Raw genomic sequence first — 20416 nt, 5'->3', positions numbered from 1 at the left:
CATGGAGGGGGACATATTATGCTTTGGGGGTGTTTTTTCTGCTAAGGGGACAGGACATCATCACTGCATCGAAGGGACGATGGACAGAACCATGTATCGTCAAATCTTGGGTGAGCACCGCCTTCCCTCAGCCAGGACATTGAAAATGGGTCGAGAATGGGTATTCCAGCATGACAATGACCCAAAACACATGGTCAAGGAGTGGCTCAAGAAGCAGCACATCCTGGAGGTCAGGTCCTGGAGTGGCCTAGCCAGTTTCCAGACCTTAAACCCATGGAGAGAGCTGAAGGTTTGAGTAGCTACACATCAGCCTCGAAATCTTACTGACTTGGAGAGGATCTGCAAAGAGGAGTGGGACAAAATGCCTCCTGAGATGTGTGCAAACCTGGTGGCCACCTGCAAGAAACGTCTGACCTCTGTAATTGCCAACATGGGTTTTGCCACCAAGTACTAAGTCATCTTTTGCAAAGGGATCAAATACTTATTTCAATCATTCTTTCTTTTTCTGTATCACTTTATTTCTTTTAACTGAAATCACCTTAATAAAATATAAAAAATTTTTTAAAAAAAAAAACACTTCCCTGAAGCATGTGTTCAACTGATAAAAGACCTTTACTTCTTAAGGTTTTGTTCTTAAAGCTGTAAAAGCTTATATATCAAGATGAAGGCATTTTCACACTCTTTTGAATGTGATATATTTAGCCACATAAATTTAGCCAAATTTGCTGTATTCAAGAAGTAATTATTTGCAAAGCATGTATTGCAGTAAAAAAGTCTTAATTGTGTGCCCTTTTGTCACTATAGCAAATGAATTCCTCCAGTCTCATCTCAATTAATCATCTTCCTTTTCTTTACGTTAGAAAAGGTTACAAAATAATTTGCAAATATTTTTTGAAAAGAAGCAAGCTAATCAAACTCTTAGCAATCTGCTTGGATAGTAATATATAAACACAACAAAAAACAGCAAAAACAAAAACCCCATAGTAGTATTAAAGTACTATTTCTTTTCTCCTCAAGCATCTCAAACTATACTGCAAATTCCCACGTAGTGGCAGTGAAAGCTCTTCAGTTACTGGTCAAATTGACATGAAGCCATAACAGTTTCACACACATTCTGACTGATGAGATCATGAAACTGAACAGATTGATTGAATGCTACAACTCCTGTCAGGGACTTTAAAGGTTATGTTGCAACCTTGATTAAGTTCTTGTAGCTGAAGAGTCACACAGTAACACGGAAGTGAGCTATAGTCATACTGCGGAGATAAGGATGTTCGCCCACTCCCCTTTTAACCAATAGGATGCAAATATCAGAGAGGTTAAACATTCACCTGAGAAGGGAGAACAAAGCAGCCATGCTCATGGGCAGCTTTTCATTCTCTTTACATAAATGCTTGTAGGCTGCAGTAGAGAAGTGTTCACTGCTGGGGGTGTTGGTTTAAATAAAATAAAGCACAGGCATTAGGAAGAAAGATAGTAACTGTTCCCCAGGAGTCCAAAAAAAATGTGGATAAGCCTGGTACCAAGTCATAATTTGTGCTACCACAAATCATGTTTCTTCTTCAAGAAGGAAAAGGTAGACTCGTGATTGTGACATCACTCTGCACTTTTGAAAGACGCTCAAAACACCTCTTACACCCCATAATAGGTCAAACTCTTGCCTCCTCCCTAGCTTTAAGCTGTGGAAGTGGTTTCTCTTTGTCACACTAAGGCTTGGGAGAGGTATTGACATGAGTTATTGGAGGTTCTCCGCGTCTTTTTCAGAATAGGCAGGTGTTCACCAGGAGAAAACATTTGGGTGGATCCCTACTCTTATGACTGATTGCCAAAGGCACTATCCAATAGGTGTTTGCAAAACAGACAAAACCTGTATATTGTAGAAGCAAATTGAATTAGCAAGAAAATGTGAATTAGAACTCAAGCCAGCCTGCATCATGCATACACACACTTTGATCTTTGGTGTACCTTCCTGTCTCCGTATCTCAAGACTTCTAGCCTGGAAAGTTCTAAATTTGTCATATTGTGAGTGAATTGGCAATCTCCAGTTTCCTAAAAGCTTGACATCCTGATGACTCAAAATACCTCCAGGGTGCTTCAGAATTTAGAGTAATTTTCTCTTTTAAATATTCATTCCTTAGCAATATTACTACATATGTGGGGGCTGGGAGATCAGGTTTTATGAATTCCCAGCTGTGGCTAGTGTTTGACAAGGGATTTCATTACGGCATTGGATTATGACACACACAACATTTTTTTGTGCATTCTTTCAGATAATATCTGCACAGTGATTATCTGCACATGGTTTGTAAAGTTCAAAATTCAAAGAAGAACACAGTAACTAATTCTAGAATTAAGTGCAGTCATATGCTAATAGTGACACTTCTCTTGTCTGTCTTAGACGTCTTCATCCTATTTGGTGCATTATGCAGGATATAAAAGGTAGAGAAGGGAACATTAAAGTGCATGAATTATTGTAGGCACTGTGTCAAACACAATGATTTTATAAGATGTACAGGTATAGCCATCGCTTTCTGCCTTCACTTCCTGTTCAGGAGTTCAAATAATTAAGAGAATCTGAAATGCACTTCCAGACTTACACACGGAACAGCTGAAGACAAGGTGTATTATCAATGGCCACAACACAAGATAATGGACTCCATGTTATTGTTCTGCTCCAGCAGCAAGTAAGTAGTCTAAAATGCCTCTTATCTGGTAGACATATCTAGAAAGAGTGTATGTACCTGTTCAACTCTGGCAAGCACCTTAGGACAAATTCCATCTCAGTGAAGTGCTGCAGGTGTTATCTTGCCAGAAACCCGCAAGTACATACAACATTCCACTGTGTGTACATTCACATATGCCACATTTTATGCTACGATCCTCCTCCCTCTTTCTTTCACTTTCACACTTTAAAAGTGCCATTATATGAGTGCATTTTAATGCCTGCACATGATTAAATACACCAAACATTCCATTCCATTAAACACCATGAACTAGTATAAGGTGGCTCTTTAGGACTTTCCAAACAATTCTTTTTCCAGCATAAAAATATACATATTAGTTGCAAGAAGGCTTAAACTCATACCAGTGCTCCAGCTGCAGCAGTCCCCAAGTAATCATGCTACAGTGTGGTGTAGTGTTTAGATTGCTAGACTAAGACCTGGGAGACCTGGGTTCTAGTCCCCACTCAACAACAAAGCTCACTGGGTGACTTTGGGCAGTCACAGTCTCTCAGCCTAACCTACCCCCATTGGGTTGTTGTGATGATAAAATGGAGTGGGTGAGAACTATGTATACCACCTTGAGCTCCTTGGAGAAAAATGGGATATAATAATAATAATAGAAGATATTTCATTTTTCCTGTGAAGCTGTGATTCTTCTCCTCTTTTTTGTCCACTACAGTTATGAGTGCTATGGAAGACATGTTTGTAAAAATATGAATGGCCTCTGTCACTTGTGATGGGTAACAATCTTCCCATTTATTTTTATATCATTATGTGAACATTTGGTTGATGTTTGGTTCTATTATCTGTGCTTCCCATTTTGTTTTTCTAATGATCTGTTACATAGGAAACCTTTAGTTTCATTCTGGCTTGGATATATAACTTAATTTAGGAAGGAAACTGGCTCACAGCACTGACTGAGATTTGCAAATTCCACTTTGCACTATGAAGGAAGTCGAACCCTGTCAGTCTCACTTCCCAGTTTTGACAGCAGAAGTGAAACTGTCAGACCTCCCTCACACAGTTTTAAGGCAGGAATCAGAAGGGGGCCTTCCTCCCTTCTCCTTCATCATCTAAGGCAAAATCTCCCCCACCTCCTACTCAAGCCTGTCTCATGTGAAGCAAGACATTCCACACCTTGTCCATCTACTAATGAGTGCATGCTATAGTAATTTAGTAATTAAAGTGCACAGCAAGAAATGAGGCTGATGCACCCTTTGGGGGAGGATGGAGCTAGGTTTCTCCAAGTTATGCCTTGCTCTCCACCCTTCTTTCCTAATTTGAATGTGGCAAAACAAGTTCTGCCCATTCCAAAACAGAGGAGTCCCACACATTTTAAAAGAGTATCCCAAATTACTAGTGATGCTATTGTATCCAGTTAAGTTAAAATTCCTTGCACTATACTGGAATAACTGGTTAGGGAAGAAGTGTATGATCCTGTTCTCTTCAGTACAGTCAAGAGCCTCTTGAACGTATTCCCTGAAGCATTACTAGAGAACTTTGAACCTTTATGAAGAGTATTACTTTTTGTGTTTGTAATCTTGGTCACACATCTGTAGCATAAAAAAATAAATGTGGCATTAAAATAATAATAAAAAGATTGCAATGGTATGTATCTCTCTCTCTCTCTCTCTCTCACACACACACACACACACTCACACACACAAACACAAACACCCCTTCAAATTCATTGTTGAACTGCTACTCCTGGCTCATATTAGCGAGAACAGTACAGAATTCAGTAAGACATAATTAGTGAATTACTCTCATGGGACAGAACACGATTCTTCTAACAGCCAAGGCAAAAACATGGTGACAGGTACTTAAACAACTCAAAGCTGCTCCTTTAAATTCACTCACCACGATTCCATGAACGATATTCTATTTCTTACATGGAACAAAACTATGATCTTCCAAAAGTAAAGCATGTTTGTCATTCCAAACAAGTTCAACTTTGCTGAATTTTGTAAGCCTATAAGAACTCATTCAGCTAAACAGGAAGGAGATTTAGAATTTACTCATGGTTGTTTGGGCACAGGGAACTTGAAACCTATCAGGATTGACATATACAAAATACTCCAGACAGACACCCTTTGTGAACTAATATTTTATTGTTGCTAAACCAATAAAAAGTTACACCTGCAAATGCAAATTGGGAAGCGCTTTGGAAGATGTGGGAAAGGGAAAGGAAACCACAGTCCCCAGACACCACAAGCATTATATTCAAATTCATAAGGACAAGAAATATCATGCTTAAAAATCTCTGTAATTTCAAACTGCAGAAGGTCGGCGCTTCGAATCCCCGTGACAGGGTGAGTTCCTGTTGCTCGGTCCCAGCTCCTTCCCACCTAGCAGTTTGAAAGCACGTCAAAGTGCAAGTAGATAAATAGGTACCACTCCAGTGGGAAGGTAAACGGCGTTTCTGTGCGCTGCTCTGGTTCTCCAGAAGTGGCTTTGTCATGCTGGCCACATGACCCGGAAGCTGTATGCCGGCTCCCTCGGCCAGTAACACGAGATGAGCGCCGCAACCCCAGAGTCGGACACGACTGGACCTAATGGTCAGGGGTCCCTTTACCTTTAAGAGAAAGCCTACTGGGTCAGATCAAAGGTCATCTAGTTCAGCATCCTGTACTTACAAGTGGTCAACCAGATGCCCATGAGAAGCACACAAATAGGACATGAGTGCAACAGCACTTACCTCACCTATTAAGAGGTATATTGCCTCAGGTACCGGAAGTATCACACAACCAAATGATTAGTAGCTATTGGTCACCTTATCATAAAGCATTATTTATCAGCAAGCAATACCTGAAAGCCATGTGATCTAATTTATATTGCTTTTTTAATGGGAGAAGAAGGGAACAAAATGTTCTTTATAGCCAAACCGGGGTGGGGATGGGAAATGCAACCAGGATCTCATAAAGAGAGAGCAGTACCTAATATCATCAGCATCCAGTATGGAAGCCTTCATAACAGTGGCAATGCCATTTTACACGTGTTTTCTCTGGAGACACACCTCAGCTGAAGATACCTGAAAGCAGAATGCTGGAGCTTTAACTGTGCACACCAATCTCAAGGAAAATATGTGGGGGCTCTAGTGCAAGGTCTCGACATACAGCAGGCTTCTACTCATGTGTAAGAATTGCTTCCAGACAAAGTGGGCCATTTGTTTCACCTTTTAGACTACTGGTGGTAATGATGGTGATGATAATTTATCACCTTTTCCCCTTACAGGATTCAAGGCAACTCACAGATAACAACAAGAACTGTGCTAAGAACCACATATGAATTCATTTGTTATATGTGATCAAATGAAAAAGTAAAAACATTTGGGGGCTAGTAATGTTTGTAGATTGATTGGCAAGACTGGGCAATACGTATTGTCTCCTCTACGAAAGCACATGCTTTTCAGTGTCAGTTCCACACTCATAACTGAAAATACAGACATCTGGCTGTATTTCCCAAAACTGCATGAGAACTCTGGAGGAAGTTAAGCAGCAAGCCTTGGGTAAACTTTGCAGTTGTGTCATTGATATTACCACAATGCAACACTGGCCACACTTTGTCCCTTGCAGAACACGAACTCAGATAAAATGCTGCTGAACAGGTTTGGTAGTGGATTGGACCACCCATATACAGATATTAAGTTGCCAAGTTACTCACTTTTTTAAAATGTAGTTTTGCAGACAAAAATCTGATATGTACTGGTCTTTTGAGCACAAGTTGTCCATCAGTATGAAACATTGCAAGAGAAGAGCAGGGATAATACAGGTCAGAGGTATGCAAGCTTTCTTATGCCAACAAGCAATATGCAGTTCCATGGCAAATGATCCAAAGTCCACTGGTTATTAAAATTATAAATATATTGCAAAACTAAGCAGAGTTCAAAGCTACAATCCCATGTAAGCAAATGAAAGTCCCACTGCCTTTAATGAAGTTGCTGCACATAATTATGGGCTGGGCTGCAGCTTAATTCAAAGCGACGTTTAAATGAATATCACAGAGAACATTTCATCTTTGGAAGATTTGAATGAATACCACTTCAACCTCATATTAAACATGCTATTTCACTTGGAGCAACAGGAAGGAGAACCTGAGTAGTAGGCAACAGAGCTCAAAACTCCAATTTAATTCAGGCACTTAAGACCGACAAGTCACTGCAGAAAGAGAAATACTAAAAATAAATGTGGTTAAGAAAGATCATTTGAAGTTCAGCAGTTTAGCATTATGGAGTTTACCAGCATACAACACAATCTAACTTATTTAATTTTATTTATTTACTGAATTTATCTCCTGCCCTGCAAAAGGCAAGAATCAAGAAAAATGTCATTGTTCCTCTAGAGCAGGAGTGGGGGAATTTTGGTCCTCCAGATGTTGCTGAACTACAATTCACATCAGCCCAAACAAACATGGCCAGTAGCCAGGGATTACGGAAACTATAGTTCAGCAACCTCTGGAGAACTAAAGGTTCTGCATGTCGACTCTAGAGACACATTTCTCCTAGCATAAAGTTGGTCTGCAAAGGAACATATAACTAGTTCCATGTTTCCTTTCAAAACTGTTTTGTCTCTCTTGCCTTTAGCCAAGGGGCAAAACTTTCACCCATCCATTCCTTTCTAAATGCAAGCAGACTTTGTGACCTTTCGCCTACCAAATCTTAACTGACAGGACAGGGGAAGGATGTTCAACACAACCCCTTCCTCAGGCATTAGTTTTAAACATTTAAACAACAATCTTCACACATCTATAGAATTCTTTTGATTTTAGGATCTACTCCGGGATGACTTTGAGAGATAAAGTAGACCGAACTTGGTGAAGTCATTAGTCCAAAGTATGGCAATAGCTGCTACCCTAGAAGCCTTTTGAAAATGATGTGGCAAATGTGTGTGGAGCAGGTCTATTGAGGCATAAATCAGCCACAGTCATTAAGCAACAGCACAAATGTTGAAAAGCGATTTCTCTCAGAATGTCAGGTCACAGGGATGGAAGAAAGCAATCACCTCCACTGCCCTACTGGTAACCTTCTTAAAGGTGCCTGGCTGGCTACTAGAAACACATTGCTCAACCTCATTCCACGGTCATCAGCCCCAGCCTGCAAGGGCGATAGGCTGGAATAATGGGAGCTGGAAGACTTCTGGAGTGCCACAGCCTTTAAAGAGGGATCATCCTTACCTTTACCTTACACATACATTCAGTCTATAAAGACAGGTGTTTTTAAACAACAACAACATCTGTATTTTTCATGCTATAGAGACATACCCAATTTTAATTGTTTGCTTCTAAAAAAAGACTTCTGTGTAAAGAGGCCTTCTTCCCACTTGTGTGTTTGCTGTGTCTTTCTGCTATTTATAGCTTGTCAGAATGAATACATTAATATTTGATACTGAGTTGCAAGTGGCTCAAGAAAATAATAATCAACGGAGCTATTGTGAACATGTTTCATTCCAGCACCATTCCGTTAAAAGATAACCACACAACTTCTCTACAGTTGACCCGAGGTTTAATGAGAATTATATAAGCCAATGACTCTCCTCAAATGCAAGGAATGCTCCACAGACAAGGTCCTTGGTGGTTAAAAAATATCATGCAAGAGTGGTTAATTCTAGGTTGGGGAAACTGAACCCAGTATTACCTATGCTCACAAAGAAAACCAATTGTACATAACAATCCAGCTTTATTTTCTGTGCCAGATATCCACTAACACTATTATTATTTAGGGCATTAATAGAACTTTGGAACATGAACCATTGAGTTATCATAAAGAATAACCAACGTGAGACTTGGAATAAAAAGGAGCAACTCAATATTGTAAGGTGAAACACCTGCTTAAGTTGGTTTCTTAAACTTAAAGCAGAATTATCATCTCTCAACTTTGTTATCTTAATTACTATTAGCTGAAGAACATAAGGCTTGTTCTATGGTTTGGCTTTAATGTGTAGACCAGCTTACTGAGAGATCTTTAGCTGAAAATGGTGATGGTGGGATAAATTATACAAAAAACAATCTTAAGATTTTAGCATTGCGACAGCTGTTGAGTAGGGAGATGATACTGTGTTTATTCAGAGTTCTAGAAAGCAACTCCCTATTATTAATGTTGTTTCTTAAAAAGCAGAGACATCACCTTGCCGACAAAGGTCCGTATAGTTAAAGCTATGGTTTTCCCAGTAGTAATGTATGGAAGTGAGAGCTGGACCATAAAGAAGACTCATCACCGGAGAATTGATGCTTTTGAATTATGGTGCTGGAGGAGACTCTTGAGTGTCCCATGGACTGCAATAAGATCAAACTTAGACATCCTTAAAGAAATCAGCCCTGAGTGCTCACTGGAAGGGCAGATTCTGAAGTTGAGGCTCCAGTACTTTGGCCACCTCATGAGAAGAGAAGACTCCCTGGAAAAGACCAATGTTGGGAAAGATGGAGGGCACAAGGAGAAGGGGACGACAGAGGATGAGATGGTTGGACAGTGTTCTCGAAGCAACTGGCATGAGTTTGGCCAAACTGCGGGAGGCAGTGGAGGATAGGGGTGCCTGGCGTGCTCTGGTCCATGGGGTCACGAAGAGTCAGACACGACTGAACGACTAAACAACAACAACATCTCCTAGCATTGCTTAGGTTTCCCTGTGCTTGAAAATGCCCTCCGGAATTGGAATTGTGAGAGCATGTGAGCTTGATCATTTTCAGAGAGGGAGAAGACTTTAAACAACACACAAACACACCATCCCATTTTCAGTGACTATAACTAATAAATGGGACAAAAACAGTGGAATAAATAATAGTTGAATTCAATGTATTTATATAATTTATTATTAGCTAAGTATTTTAATATCTAACCTGATCCAAAGGATTGATCAGGGATAGAAACAACATTAATAATAGGGAGTTTGCTCCCTATTGTTAACTCCCTATTATTAATGTTGTTTCTATCCCTGCTCAATCCTTTGGATCAGGAGATAACTGACAAAAAAAGAAAACAAAACAATTTAACAAAAGGAAACAAAGAGTTTTCTTGAAACTAAACACACAAGTCTACGATAGTTTGCATCAGTGAATCTGTGACGAGCGACAATAAAGAGAGGTAAAAAAAATATTAAATGCTACACTGTAGATCTCAGGACATAAAGGGAGAAAGGAGACAATGCAACTGTGTATCGCAAACATAAAAAAGAGGATGAGGCTATAAATATGCTAGCTTCCTGTTGAAGAAAAGTTACATTTCCATAGCATTTGAGCCTTTTAAACTTGCAACACAACCAGCCCCCCACCCCACCCCAGATAAAAGCCCAGCCTCTCTCAGAGGCTGCATTCCTGTATCCATTTAACTGAGGGTCACCCTCATGGAAATCAATGTGACTAACTTCTGAATAAACATGTATAGCAGAGCTTTCCAAACTTTTCATATTGCTGACACACTTTTTGGACATGCATCATTTTGCGACATAGTAATTCAGTTTTACTAGCAAACCAGAGGTTAAACTAACCCTTTTCGAGCCACAGGAGGAGAGTGGGGAGTATTCGCATGACACAACTACTGTACACACTGCAGTTGACACACTAATGTGTCGCGACACACAGTTTGGAAAGCTCTGATGTATAGGATTGTGCTGCGATTGTCCTTTCTGATACCTCTTCTCTTTTAACAGAACATGCCCTGCAACATAGCATAACATTTCACTTACGAAAATAAAGATGTGGCAATTTAATAGTTTTTTTTTTAAGGCTGAATAGCAGGCTTGAACGCTGATAAATATATCAGAAAAGGAACATTCTGAGAATTATCTGGTAATATCCTTTTTTGGAACAACACATACACACCACGCAAAAAAGAAAAGAAAAAGAAACCTCCCCTGCCATTCAAGCTCTAGGAGTTTCCTTGGTCAGTTTGGTTTCATTTCTCAGAAAATAGGGGGGGATGTTGCAACTTTGGGGGAAAACTATTCAAAAGGTTTGGGACTCCAGGGTCCATCTTAACATTCCATGTTAGCAGCACAATCCAACTTGGGAATATGTGCATTTGCCCCGAAATCATTGCATTTTGCCTTAATATTTAGGATATGCACAGAGCTGGTACAATTTCCTAGTATGCAGAATTGGGAATTCTGAGTACAACTGTATATCCAGCCCAATATAGTTAATATTTGCTGAAGGAAAACAATGGGTTTAATGCAGGAGTGCCAGCTTGGCCCCGCGACCATGGGTGCCCAGGGCCGTGGGTGCCATGCAGTGTGCACATGGCCCTGGCACTGAAATGTGTGGGTGCCTGGCCCCTTCATGTGGAATTTTGTGGGTGCTCAGGCACCAGGGAATTGGCAATTATGGTTTGATGATACTCCTTCATGTCTTCCTCTTACAACATGGAGTCCTTCATCTATCAATATAAACAACAGTGTTTCATTGAACATTAAGTAGGGGGGAAATCACAAGATGACTTTTCTGTGCCTTACGTTTTTGTTTTTCCTATGCAAACTGTTGGAGAATTCAACCTCTTCATCCCAGAGAATATTCAGCAAAAATGGCCCCTCTAAATTTTGTCACCCACAAATAGAATGGATAATTTTGGAATGTTTTTCACTCAGTCCTAAGAAAAAAACCGTAACATTACAGATCTGTGACCACTGCACCCATAAGGTATCATTCAGGAGTCCATAATGTAAATATCCTCCAGCACAATTTCACTTAGATGAAGGATCTTTGAACAGAAAATCAAAGGTTTTGCCAATGCCCTTAAGCCATCTGCTCCCTGAGCAACTATACAAGCCCCTTTTTAACAAGGGAAGAGCAAGAAAAAGCAGGTGAGAAGTCTATGACAGTCCAGGGATAATATCACAAAGAGAGTTGCAAACACAGGGTCAGGCAGCAAACACTAAAAACAGAGCAGTACTTCACTGCATCAAAAAAGTTGAAACATGTAGAGAAAGGTGCATTGCAGACCAGACACTGTAGGACCACTGAGGGAAAAGAGGACTCAACAACACTTAAGGCCCGTTGAATCAATGGACCTCTTATCATAAAAACTAGCTGGCTAAAGTCTACAATTACAATACATGCATTATTATACAGTAACATTATTTATTACTTTTGTTATTTATTAAATTTCTATACTGCCCTTCATCCAAGGATCACAGGGCAGTTTACAAAATAGAAACTCAAAAATATATACCATAGTCACAAACAATACCAATGCAGGGCCACAAACATGGCTACTTGGAGAGACTTACTTTCCAACATGGCCCAACTCTAAAGATTCTCTCCGTCAACTCTTTACTTTGCTCTAAACTTTAGAAAGGCACAAGCAATAGGAGAGACTGATGTTGCTTCAGTCAGCATCCAAAAGCTCAGTGCTAGACAAGATCTTACTCACTGCCAGATGGTTCAGGATTATCAGTGGAGATGTGGATCTTTTCTTCCACTTCACATGCCTGGCATAGGAAAAGGTAAGCAGCAGTGAGCCTCTTGCTGTTTTTGCCCTACTTCGATGCCTGTTGCAAAGCAAGACATAAAAGAGCTCTTCCCCTGAGAAGAGGGACTTTGCAGAAGTCAGAAACAACTAGCAAGAAGCGTCTTAGCCATAGAGGCTAGTGGTGCGGGGAACCACAGCTCTTCGTTCTGGAGGGCACCAGGGAAGAGGCGGAGGATGGACGTGGTGCCTCCCGGCATCAGCTCGCCGCCCTCGTCCACCTTTGCCATGTTGCGCTGCGCCTGGAGCCTCCTCCCTACCGGAGGAGCCGCCCTCCAGCACCGCTGGCAGGGCCGCCCTCACCCACCTCCACCATGCCACACTGCGGCTGGAGCCTCCTCCCTGCCAGAGGAGCCGACCTCCAGCCCTGCTGGCAGCGCCGCCCTCGCCGGCCTCCACCATGCCGCATTGCACCATGCCCGGAGCCTCCGCCCCACTGGAGGAGCCGCTCTCCAGCTGCTGCCTGCCCGGAGGGAAACGTGGGGGTGTGGGGCGCCGGAGGCGTCCTTGTACCACGGCGCCAGATAAGCTTAAGACGGCTCTGAAACTGACTACATAGCATAGCCAATTTTTTTGGACCAATCTATAGCCAAATTTGCACTTTCAAGGTCAGGGTAGCCAACACGGTGGCCTCCATGTGTTTTGGATTGTAGCTCCCATCCAGTCCAGCCAGCATGGCAAGTGGTTAGGCATTAGAGTTGTAGTCTGCAATATTGGCTCAATATTGGTTGTAGTCCACAATATTATTCAAACTTGGGTCCCCATATGTTGTTGGACTACAGCCCACACCCTGACCACTGATCCTGCAAGCTAGGGGTGATGGGAGTTGTAGTCTGACAACGTATGTGGACCCAGAGTTGAGAAAGACTGCTCAAGGTTGTACCACCTATCAGAGCATGTTTAAACTTCAACACACTGTAGTTCTTAGAGCCTTGGACTAGGATCAGGCAGACCCAGGTTCAACTCCCCATTCTGATATATCATGTACTGAGTGAAATTGGACCAGTGATTCTTTCTCAACCTAACCTACTACACAGGTCTGTGAAGACAAAGAATGATAAATGCAGAACCATGCATGATGCCCTGAGCTCTATGGGGGAAGGGTGGGATACAAATGTAATTAACAATACAGTTGTACCTTGGTTTTCAAATGCCTTGGTAGTCATAAGTTTTGGCTCCCGAACGCCGAAAACCTGGAAGTGTTCCAGTTTTTGAACTTTTTTCAGAAGCCAAATGTCCGACGCAACTTCCATTTGAGTGCAGGAAGCTCCTGCAGCCAATCAGAAGGCGTGCCTTGGTTTTTGAATGTTTCGGAAATTGAATGAACTTCCGGAACAGATTCCGTTCGAGAACCAAGGTACAACTGTATTATAGTGTAACTCAGTGCAACTTGAAAGCAGTTGTGTTGGAAATATATGGGTAAAAGAAGACATAAGGATTCATTGCCTTTGTCTGAACCCTAGAAAAAGACTTTTTTTGCAGCATACTGTTGTGGAAATGAAGTCTCTGTCTTTATTCTATAGCTGAAACAATCACCCAATTCACTATTTTTATAATTCCTTGTTTAAGGATTCTATCAGCTAATTTTCTGTTTCCTAACTATTCACAGGGATTCCTGAATGACAATAGGATCTTTATTTTTGAAGATTAAAGCATACATAATTGGGCTGGTTCAATCCCACTTAAATCCATGGGATTTAAACAACTTGTCTACAGGACTGTAGCCATTGTTTCTTTCTATTGGCTGAACCTATAGTCAACACTGTAACACCTTTTGGTTATGTCACAAATTTACAGTGCAATCCAGGGTATGTTTGTTCATAGTTAAGTTCCACTTTGTTCAAGAGAGTTTATTGCCAGATAAGTGTGCCATGTTTTTCATAGGGGAATCATGCAAATAACCCTAGTAAGTGATCCTACTTATTCTGCAAGTTCCGACTGCCAATAAAAGCCATGTGTTTGAGGCACAGCTAGCAAAATTTGTATCCAGTCCAGATGTTACACCCACTAAAAAGAACCATAAATAATGACAATATTTGAAGAGATAAATCCCAAACTTCAGAGAAACACTGTTACTTAAGAATATATATATATATATATATATTTGTTCAATTAATCCAAGAGTATGCCTCCTCCACCCTCAATTCTTTAGTGCAGTCACAAATACTGTTTTATCAAATGAATGTGAGAACTTGCTCCAAGCATCAAGATGAATGCAGATACGTAGTTCTGCTTGCATTTAGTGTAGCACAACTAGGTATGTAGGAGTGATATTACCTCTGCTGTGCACAAAGCTATACTTTATATAAATTCCCTTTGGTATCAATGGGAGGACACCCAAGAGCTCAGAGAATTAAAGATCAAATACACTTTAAGATGACAGTTTCCTAGTTGAATTGTTCAGTAAATGGATAGAGCACAACACATTTTCACAGCATATCCATCCCACACATTTGAGATAACACTCTGCAGGATAATAAAACTGATGTTTTAAGGGAAAACTTTGGTGAAATAAAAATGAAAACCTAAGACATAGGTGTGAACATGTTTATCTTTAAATACATGAAGAAGTAAAATTAAGTAATAATTTCATCCTTTTTCTTCCAGCAAAAAAAAAAAAATGCATTCAGGAGAATTTCAGAAGCTTGTTTGGAAAACGCTTATTTTGCCCTATCAAAGTATGTGTTAGTGTGCCTTTGTCATGTTTTCATTTCTTATGTGTAGTGTCTACCTGTGTATGTTTAACTGCATCTTTAAAAGTGTCAAGTACAGTGGTACCTCAGGTTACAAACGCTTCAGGTTACAGACTCCGCTAACCCAGAAATAGTACCTCAGGTTAAGAACTTTGCTTCAGGATGAGAACAGAAATCGTGCGGCGGCGGCGCAGTGGCAGTGGGAGGCCCCATTAGCTAAAGTGGTGCTTCAGGTTAAGAACAGTTTCAGCTTAAGAATGGAACCTCCGGAACGAATTAAGTACGTAACCAGAGGTACCACTGTAGTCCTCCATATCTTGAAAAAATATTTGGATGCAAAAACAAAATCCTAGGATTCTAAACAAGGTACGCGCTAACTCATGAGCCAATAATTACATTACACATATCAAATGGGTCCACACACTGAAAGTCATCCTGCTGGTCCCACCTTGAATGTAATAAAGCTTCCTAGTTCTCATTTATGTTTGCTCATGGGCATCTAAGCAAGGTGACCAACGGGTGTGTATCTCTGCATGCAAGGGGTTCCATTGCTTAGATACCCATTGTAATGTGTGAATGTGTGAGCAGAGCCTTTATTTATTTATTCCTACCCCACAGCATTTGAAATTCACCAGGCGCATTTTACACCTGGCTAGGTGGCACTGTGGTGTAAGGCCGGCGGTTCGAATACCCAAGACGGGGTGAGCTCCCGTTGCTCGGTCCCAGCTCCTATCAACCTAGCAGTTCGAAACCACGTCAAAGTGTGAGTACAGTGGTTCCTTGGGTTACAGATGCTTCAGGTTACAAACGCTTCAGGTTACAGACTCCGCTAACCCAGAAATAGTACCTCAGGTTAAGAACTTTGCTTCAGGATGAGAACAGAAATCGTGCGGCGGCGGCGCAGTGGCAGTGGGAGGCCCCATTAGCTAAAGTGATACCTCAGGTTAAGAACAGTTTCATGTTAAGAACGGGCCTCCAGAACAAATTAAGTTCTTAACCCAAGGTACCACTGTAGATCAATAGGTACTGCTCCAGCGGGAAGGTAAACGGGGTTTCCGTGTGTTGCTCTTGTTTTGCCAGAAGTGGCTTAGTCATGCTGGCCACATGACCCAGAAAAACTGTCTGCGGACAAACGTCAGCTCCCTTGGCCAGTAAAGCGAGATGAGCGCCGCAACCCCAGGATCGACTGAACTTAATTGTCAGGGGTGCTTTACCTTTACCTTTATTAGCCACTTGTGACCAAGTGAATATGCCCAGGCACCAGGATGGTACCTGACGTCTCCACCATCTGGAGGTGCATGCCTGGGGATCCTTGGATCCTGACTGTTTTCACACACTAGCAACACATCCTGTAGAATACTATCCATTATATTTTATCTCCACAATCAGAATGAATTTCAGGAACCTAAAGGTCGTATTGAAAATGACTTTCGAACCGTCTGACCCCAAAATGGCAATGAGGCATTTCGTTTTGGCGACTGTCACCTTAGTTTAAGGAACCATTTAGCACCTAGCTTATATATCTGAGTTTCTAGCACTGCTACCCCACCTTTGTCCATGACAGAACTCAAGGTAGCTTAGCTTACAGATAGAAATAGAGTCATGAAAGTCACAACATGTTGATGGTATGTCTGAAGTGAGCTACTGTCGTTGTGTATTTCAGCACCGTCTTTGGAAGTATACGCACAATACATGAACAACTGGTGGCAGGAAATACAAAGATGGCTTAACAGCTCATCCAAAGCTCTGCCTGGCTCTACCCACAGGGCAGAAGCAAGGATGGAGGAATGTTCCTAAATCCATTCACATATGTGAATAGTATTCATTTTCTCTCCCATTGTTTCCCATGGAAGGAGAGATTTAGAGCCTGTTCAGAAGTGTGTTTAAATCTTCCACCAGTTTGTGGTGTGTTGTTGGTATGTGTGTTGGTATGTTGGGCATTCTATCATTCAGATCCAAGCCACTTCCTAGCACACACCTTTCACTCTACTGTAATCTATGCCAGTTGGACAAGGAGCTGGGACAGTTGGGGAGGGAGGCTTTGATATCAGAACTCGCTCTCCAATGTCAGAGGGAAAGATGCAGCCTATCACATGGCCCCCAGGGATGCCCTTACTGCAGATGCTCTTAGTTGACCCAGGGTATCCAATAATGATCATGTCTCTTGACCCACTCAACACATATATAGTTTAGAGTTCCCTCCTAGTTGCCAGAACTTCCTTAGGAGGTTCACCTTACATGAAAACCATGTGCCTAGCAGGCAAATCAAGCCATGCTATAAATTCATTAATTTGAAGGCAATACAGTTTATTCACCAGCAGAGACCCAAATTGATCGGAGTAACACTGGCACACAAAATTAATATAGCTTCCCAAGAGCTGTAGCAGGAACATTATGAGCCAATCTTGCAGATAAACCCCAAAGTTACTAGCCAGGTAAAACCCTAGTACCCTGTGTTTACATTGTGGCTGTGAAGTACTATTGTCTTACCCTTCTCTGCAGACAGAAAGGAGACTAGCTTCATAGCAAGCTATATTCCTGCCCATAGTCTTGTAGAGGGACAGAGAGATACACCCATTCACTGCCAGCCTGATTATTCACCTGTATGAATCCCTTGTTACCTATGGCTACCAGATGTTACTCTGTCACTAAACAAATGTACATATCTGCGATGGGGTATCTTCAATATGGCTGGCTGTGCCCCTAAACCTACACCAATTCATTTTACCGTATCAAATGACACTATGGACATACACTTTTCTCCAAGGGCAGCATTTTTGCACTAGTGTAAGTAATAGCGCTAATGCAATGAGATCCCCTCTCCTCCTTCATGCACCCTGAGCCACCCCCAAATATGCTCCAGAGGATTGGGGGGAAATCCTGAGCAGTTGGGGGTGGGCTCCAAAGGGTGGGGGGAGGAGACAAGCAAAACGTTCTATTGTGCAAGAAGAAATCACCTTAGAGCCATACTGAATACAACCCATGTAACGAGGTACTCTGCCCCTCCCCCTCCTATGTACTTTTATAAATATGCACTCATCTGATGGCAGGTTTTAATTGTTGTTAGCCACCCTAAGCGGTGCTAGGCACCAAGAGGTTGGGATCTACTGTATGAAATACACAGAATAATGTATGAAAGGGCCTTGTAAGCCAAAACAAATGGCAGCGGTTGTTTATGTCTGGTGCCCTCTCTTACGAAGTATTTCACATCAGATTTCCCCATGTGTCATATGGCACTGTAATCATATCCTCTCCTCCCCTGTGTCCCTTCTCCTTCCTCTCCCACTGCAGCCAATGCCTGCTAACAAAACCATCTACGCAGAAAAAGGGGGAAAATTTGGGGAAGAAAGTCATGTCCAGGTGAAGGACTGCCTTCGTCCTGGTCCTGTTTAAGATTATACAAATTATCTGCCTTTAAAAAGGAATACACATTCCAGCTTATCATGTGAGCAATAATAAAATGCTTTAGATATCATGAAATCTGAGTAGCTGAAGAGAAGAACAAGCCCACAGTGGCAAGCCATGTTTAATATTAACAGGAGCTTGGATGGAATTTGCAAGCGAACTGTAGGAAGAGCGCACACATTTAGCAAATACTCAGTATAAACATAAAGAGCTGTAAACATGCATCAACTTACATAATTACTTCACACACAACACTTGTGAAAGCATCAAAGTTACTTGCAACATAAGGTTATGACTGATGCACTGCTTAAACAGCATATTATTCAGTTAAACAGGCTGAACGCTCAATGATGTCGCCAGGACTCAGAGCAATTTACATGCAAATATTTTTGTTCAAAGGGTTTGTGGGTTGCAAACTCAGAGTAGTTTCTGGGATAAACAGGACCACACACTGTTTACAAAACCAGTTCAGCTTTTTGCCACCAGACAGATTTGGGCAAAATCCAGACTACTGGTGGATAAACAGAGACCAAACAGCAGACTTCTCCACATTGGGTTTGACAGTTCTCAAGCACCGCTGGGCACCTGCCTGCTTCTCAATTGCCATCTGCAAAAAGCTTGTTCTGTTTCTCTCTGATAAAAAGTACTGGGGAAGCTTTCCGGATACCAAAACAGGAAGGAAGACACCAAACCCAGATCGTGTTAAGAAGTGAGCCTAGACGCCACAGAAACAAACTGTTTCCTGAGCATGTAGTGCGCCCATCCATGCTTGTGGAGATGGCACAGTGTTAGCAGCTGGCAGCATCCTCTGGGGCTCTGCCCTGGGGAAGGAAGATGGTAGCAACAGCTTTCCAGTTGCCTTGGCTCTCGGAGAGAATGATCTCCAAAAGGAGAGACACCGCAGGGTTGTATTTCACTACCTGGTCTAGGGAGCGCACCAGAGGTATGCCATTGTGAGTACAGAGGTGACCAGAATTACGTATCGCGAGGGCGCTAAAAAGGAGAGGGGGATGTCCCTTGCCAGTCAGAGACGCCTCTTAAACCTGGTGGGTGGTCATGGGGGGCGGCTGCGGCTGCAGATGAGCACGTTCTATTCCCCCCTTCCTTTGTTTTTCATTGGCTGGCGCCCAGCCTCACTCACCGACAGTGGCTAAGGTCTCCAGATCCTCCAGTCGATAAGCGGGCGAGTCCGGCGCCGTGTGCGCCGGAGAGCCTCGGCCGGCAGGACTCGAGGACGGCGCGGGCTGGGGCTCGCCGGTGCCGCCCGCTTCGCAGCCGCCGGGGCTCCTGGTCCCTACTTTCGCCCTCACGGCGCTCAGCGTCTCCATGGGGCGGCGAGGGGAGGGAGGAAGAAAAGGCGCGCCCTGTCAAGGCAAAAGGGCGAAGTTTGGGGCGCCGGCGCCGGCCCGGCCTCCTTCCCTCTTCAGCAGCTGCCACTGCCCCGAGCCCGGCCTGGGTGTCGGAGGAGCCTCTCGGCAGCTGCAAAGCGGCGGCTGGCGCCCTGCATCGCGCCCGGGCGCAGCTTCTTGGCTTGCCTGGTTGCGTGTGTGTGTGTGTGTGGTGTGTGTGTGTGTGTGCGCGCTCGCTCGCTCGCTCGCTCGCCTCGCTCTCTGGAGACCGGTCGTGCGCCTTCGCTCCTCGCGCACTTCCCGCCGGCGCCTCAGCTCAGACAATGGGCTTGCCCGAGTCTCGCTCTCTGCCTCACTCGCTCGCCCGCCAGCCAGCCAGCCGGTCGGTCGGTCGCACGCGGGGATGAGAGGGCGGGGCTTGGCTTCCTGCAGCTGCGGCAAGAGCCGGAGAGAGGGCGGGGCGCGCGGGCGAGGCGAGGGAGAAAAGCGGGAGGAGGAGGAGGAGCAACAAGCGACCGGCTGGAGGGAGCCGCTCGCTGCTTGAAATTTACAACGAAAACACGGCCACAACGCTGCTGCCTGCCTTTTGCACATGGTTTTTGCAGCTGCTGACGCGGTCTCCCCCTGCCCTCCTTTTTAAAATAATCCTGTCAGAAGCTGAAGGGCGAGGGGTGCCCCCCCTCGCACCCCAGCCCTTTTCGTGCATCTTTCTCGGTGCTTTGGAGGAGCTGTGGGAATTCCTGAGAAGCGCGCGCTTCTCTTCCCCTTGGGTTTAGACGCCGCCAGTTGCAT

The 20416-nt window shown here is 43.1% G+C and overlaps 1 protein-coding gene across 1 annotated transcript in view; it reads right to left on the bottom strand.

Moving 5' to 3' along the window:
- The window catches only part of PRKX (protein kinase X-linked), a 58414-nt gene extending 38564 nt beyond the window's left edge, over positions 1-19850 (bottom strand). The window contains exon 1 of the mRNA XM_033147454.1: positions 19417-19850. Within this exon, the coding sequence (XP_033003345.1) occupies positions 19417-19603 (187 nt within the window). The 5' untranslated portion in view covers positions 19604-19850. The remainder of the gene's footprint in view (positions 1-19416) is intronic.
- Positions 19851-20416: the final 566 nt, after the last annotated feature.

This window comes from Lacerta agilis, chromosome 4, assembly GCF_009819535.1.
Source record: "Lacerta agilis isolate rLacAgi1 chromosome 4, rLacAgi1.pri, whole genome shotgun sequence".
Lineage (NCBI taxonomy): Eukaryota > Metazoa > Chordata > Lepidosauria > Squamata > Lacertidae > Lacerta > Lacerta agilis.
The sequence above is the reverse complement of the archived record's forward strand: the minus strand, read 5'-3'. Positions and strand labels throughout refer to the sequence as shown.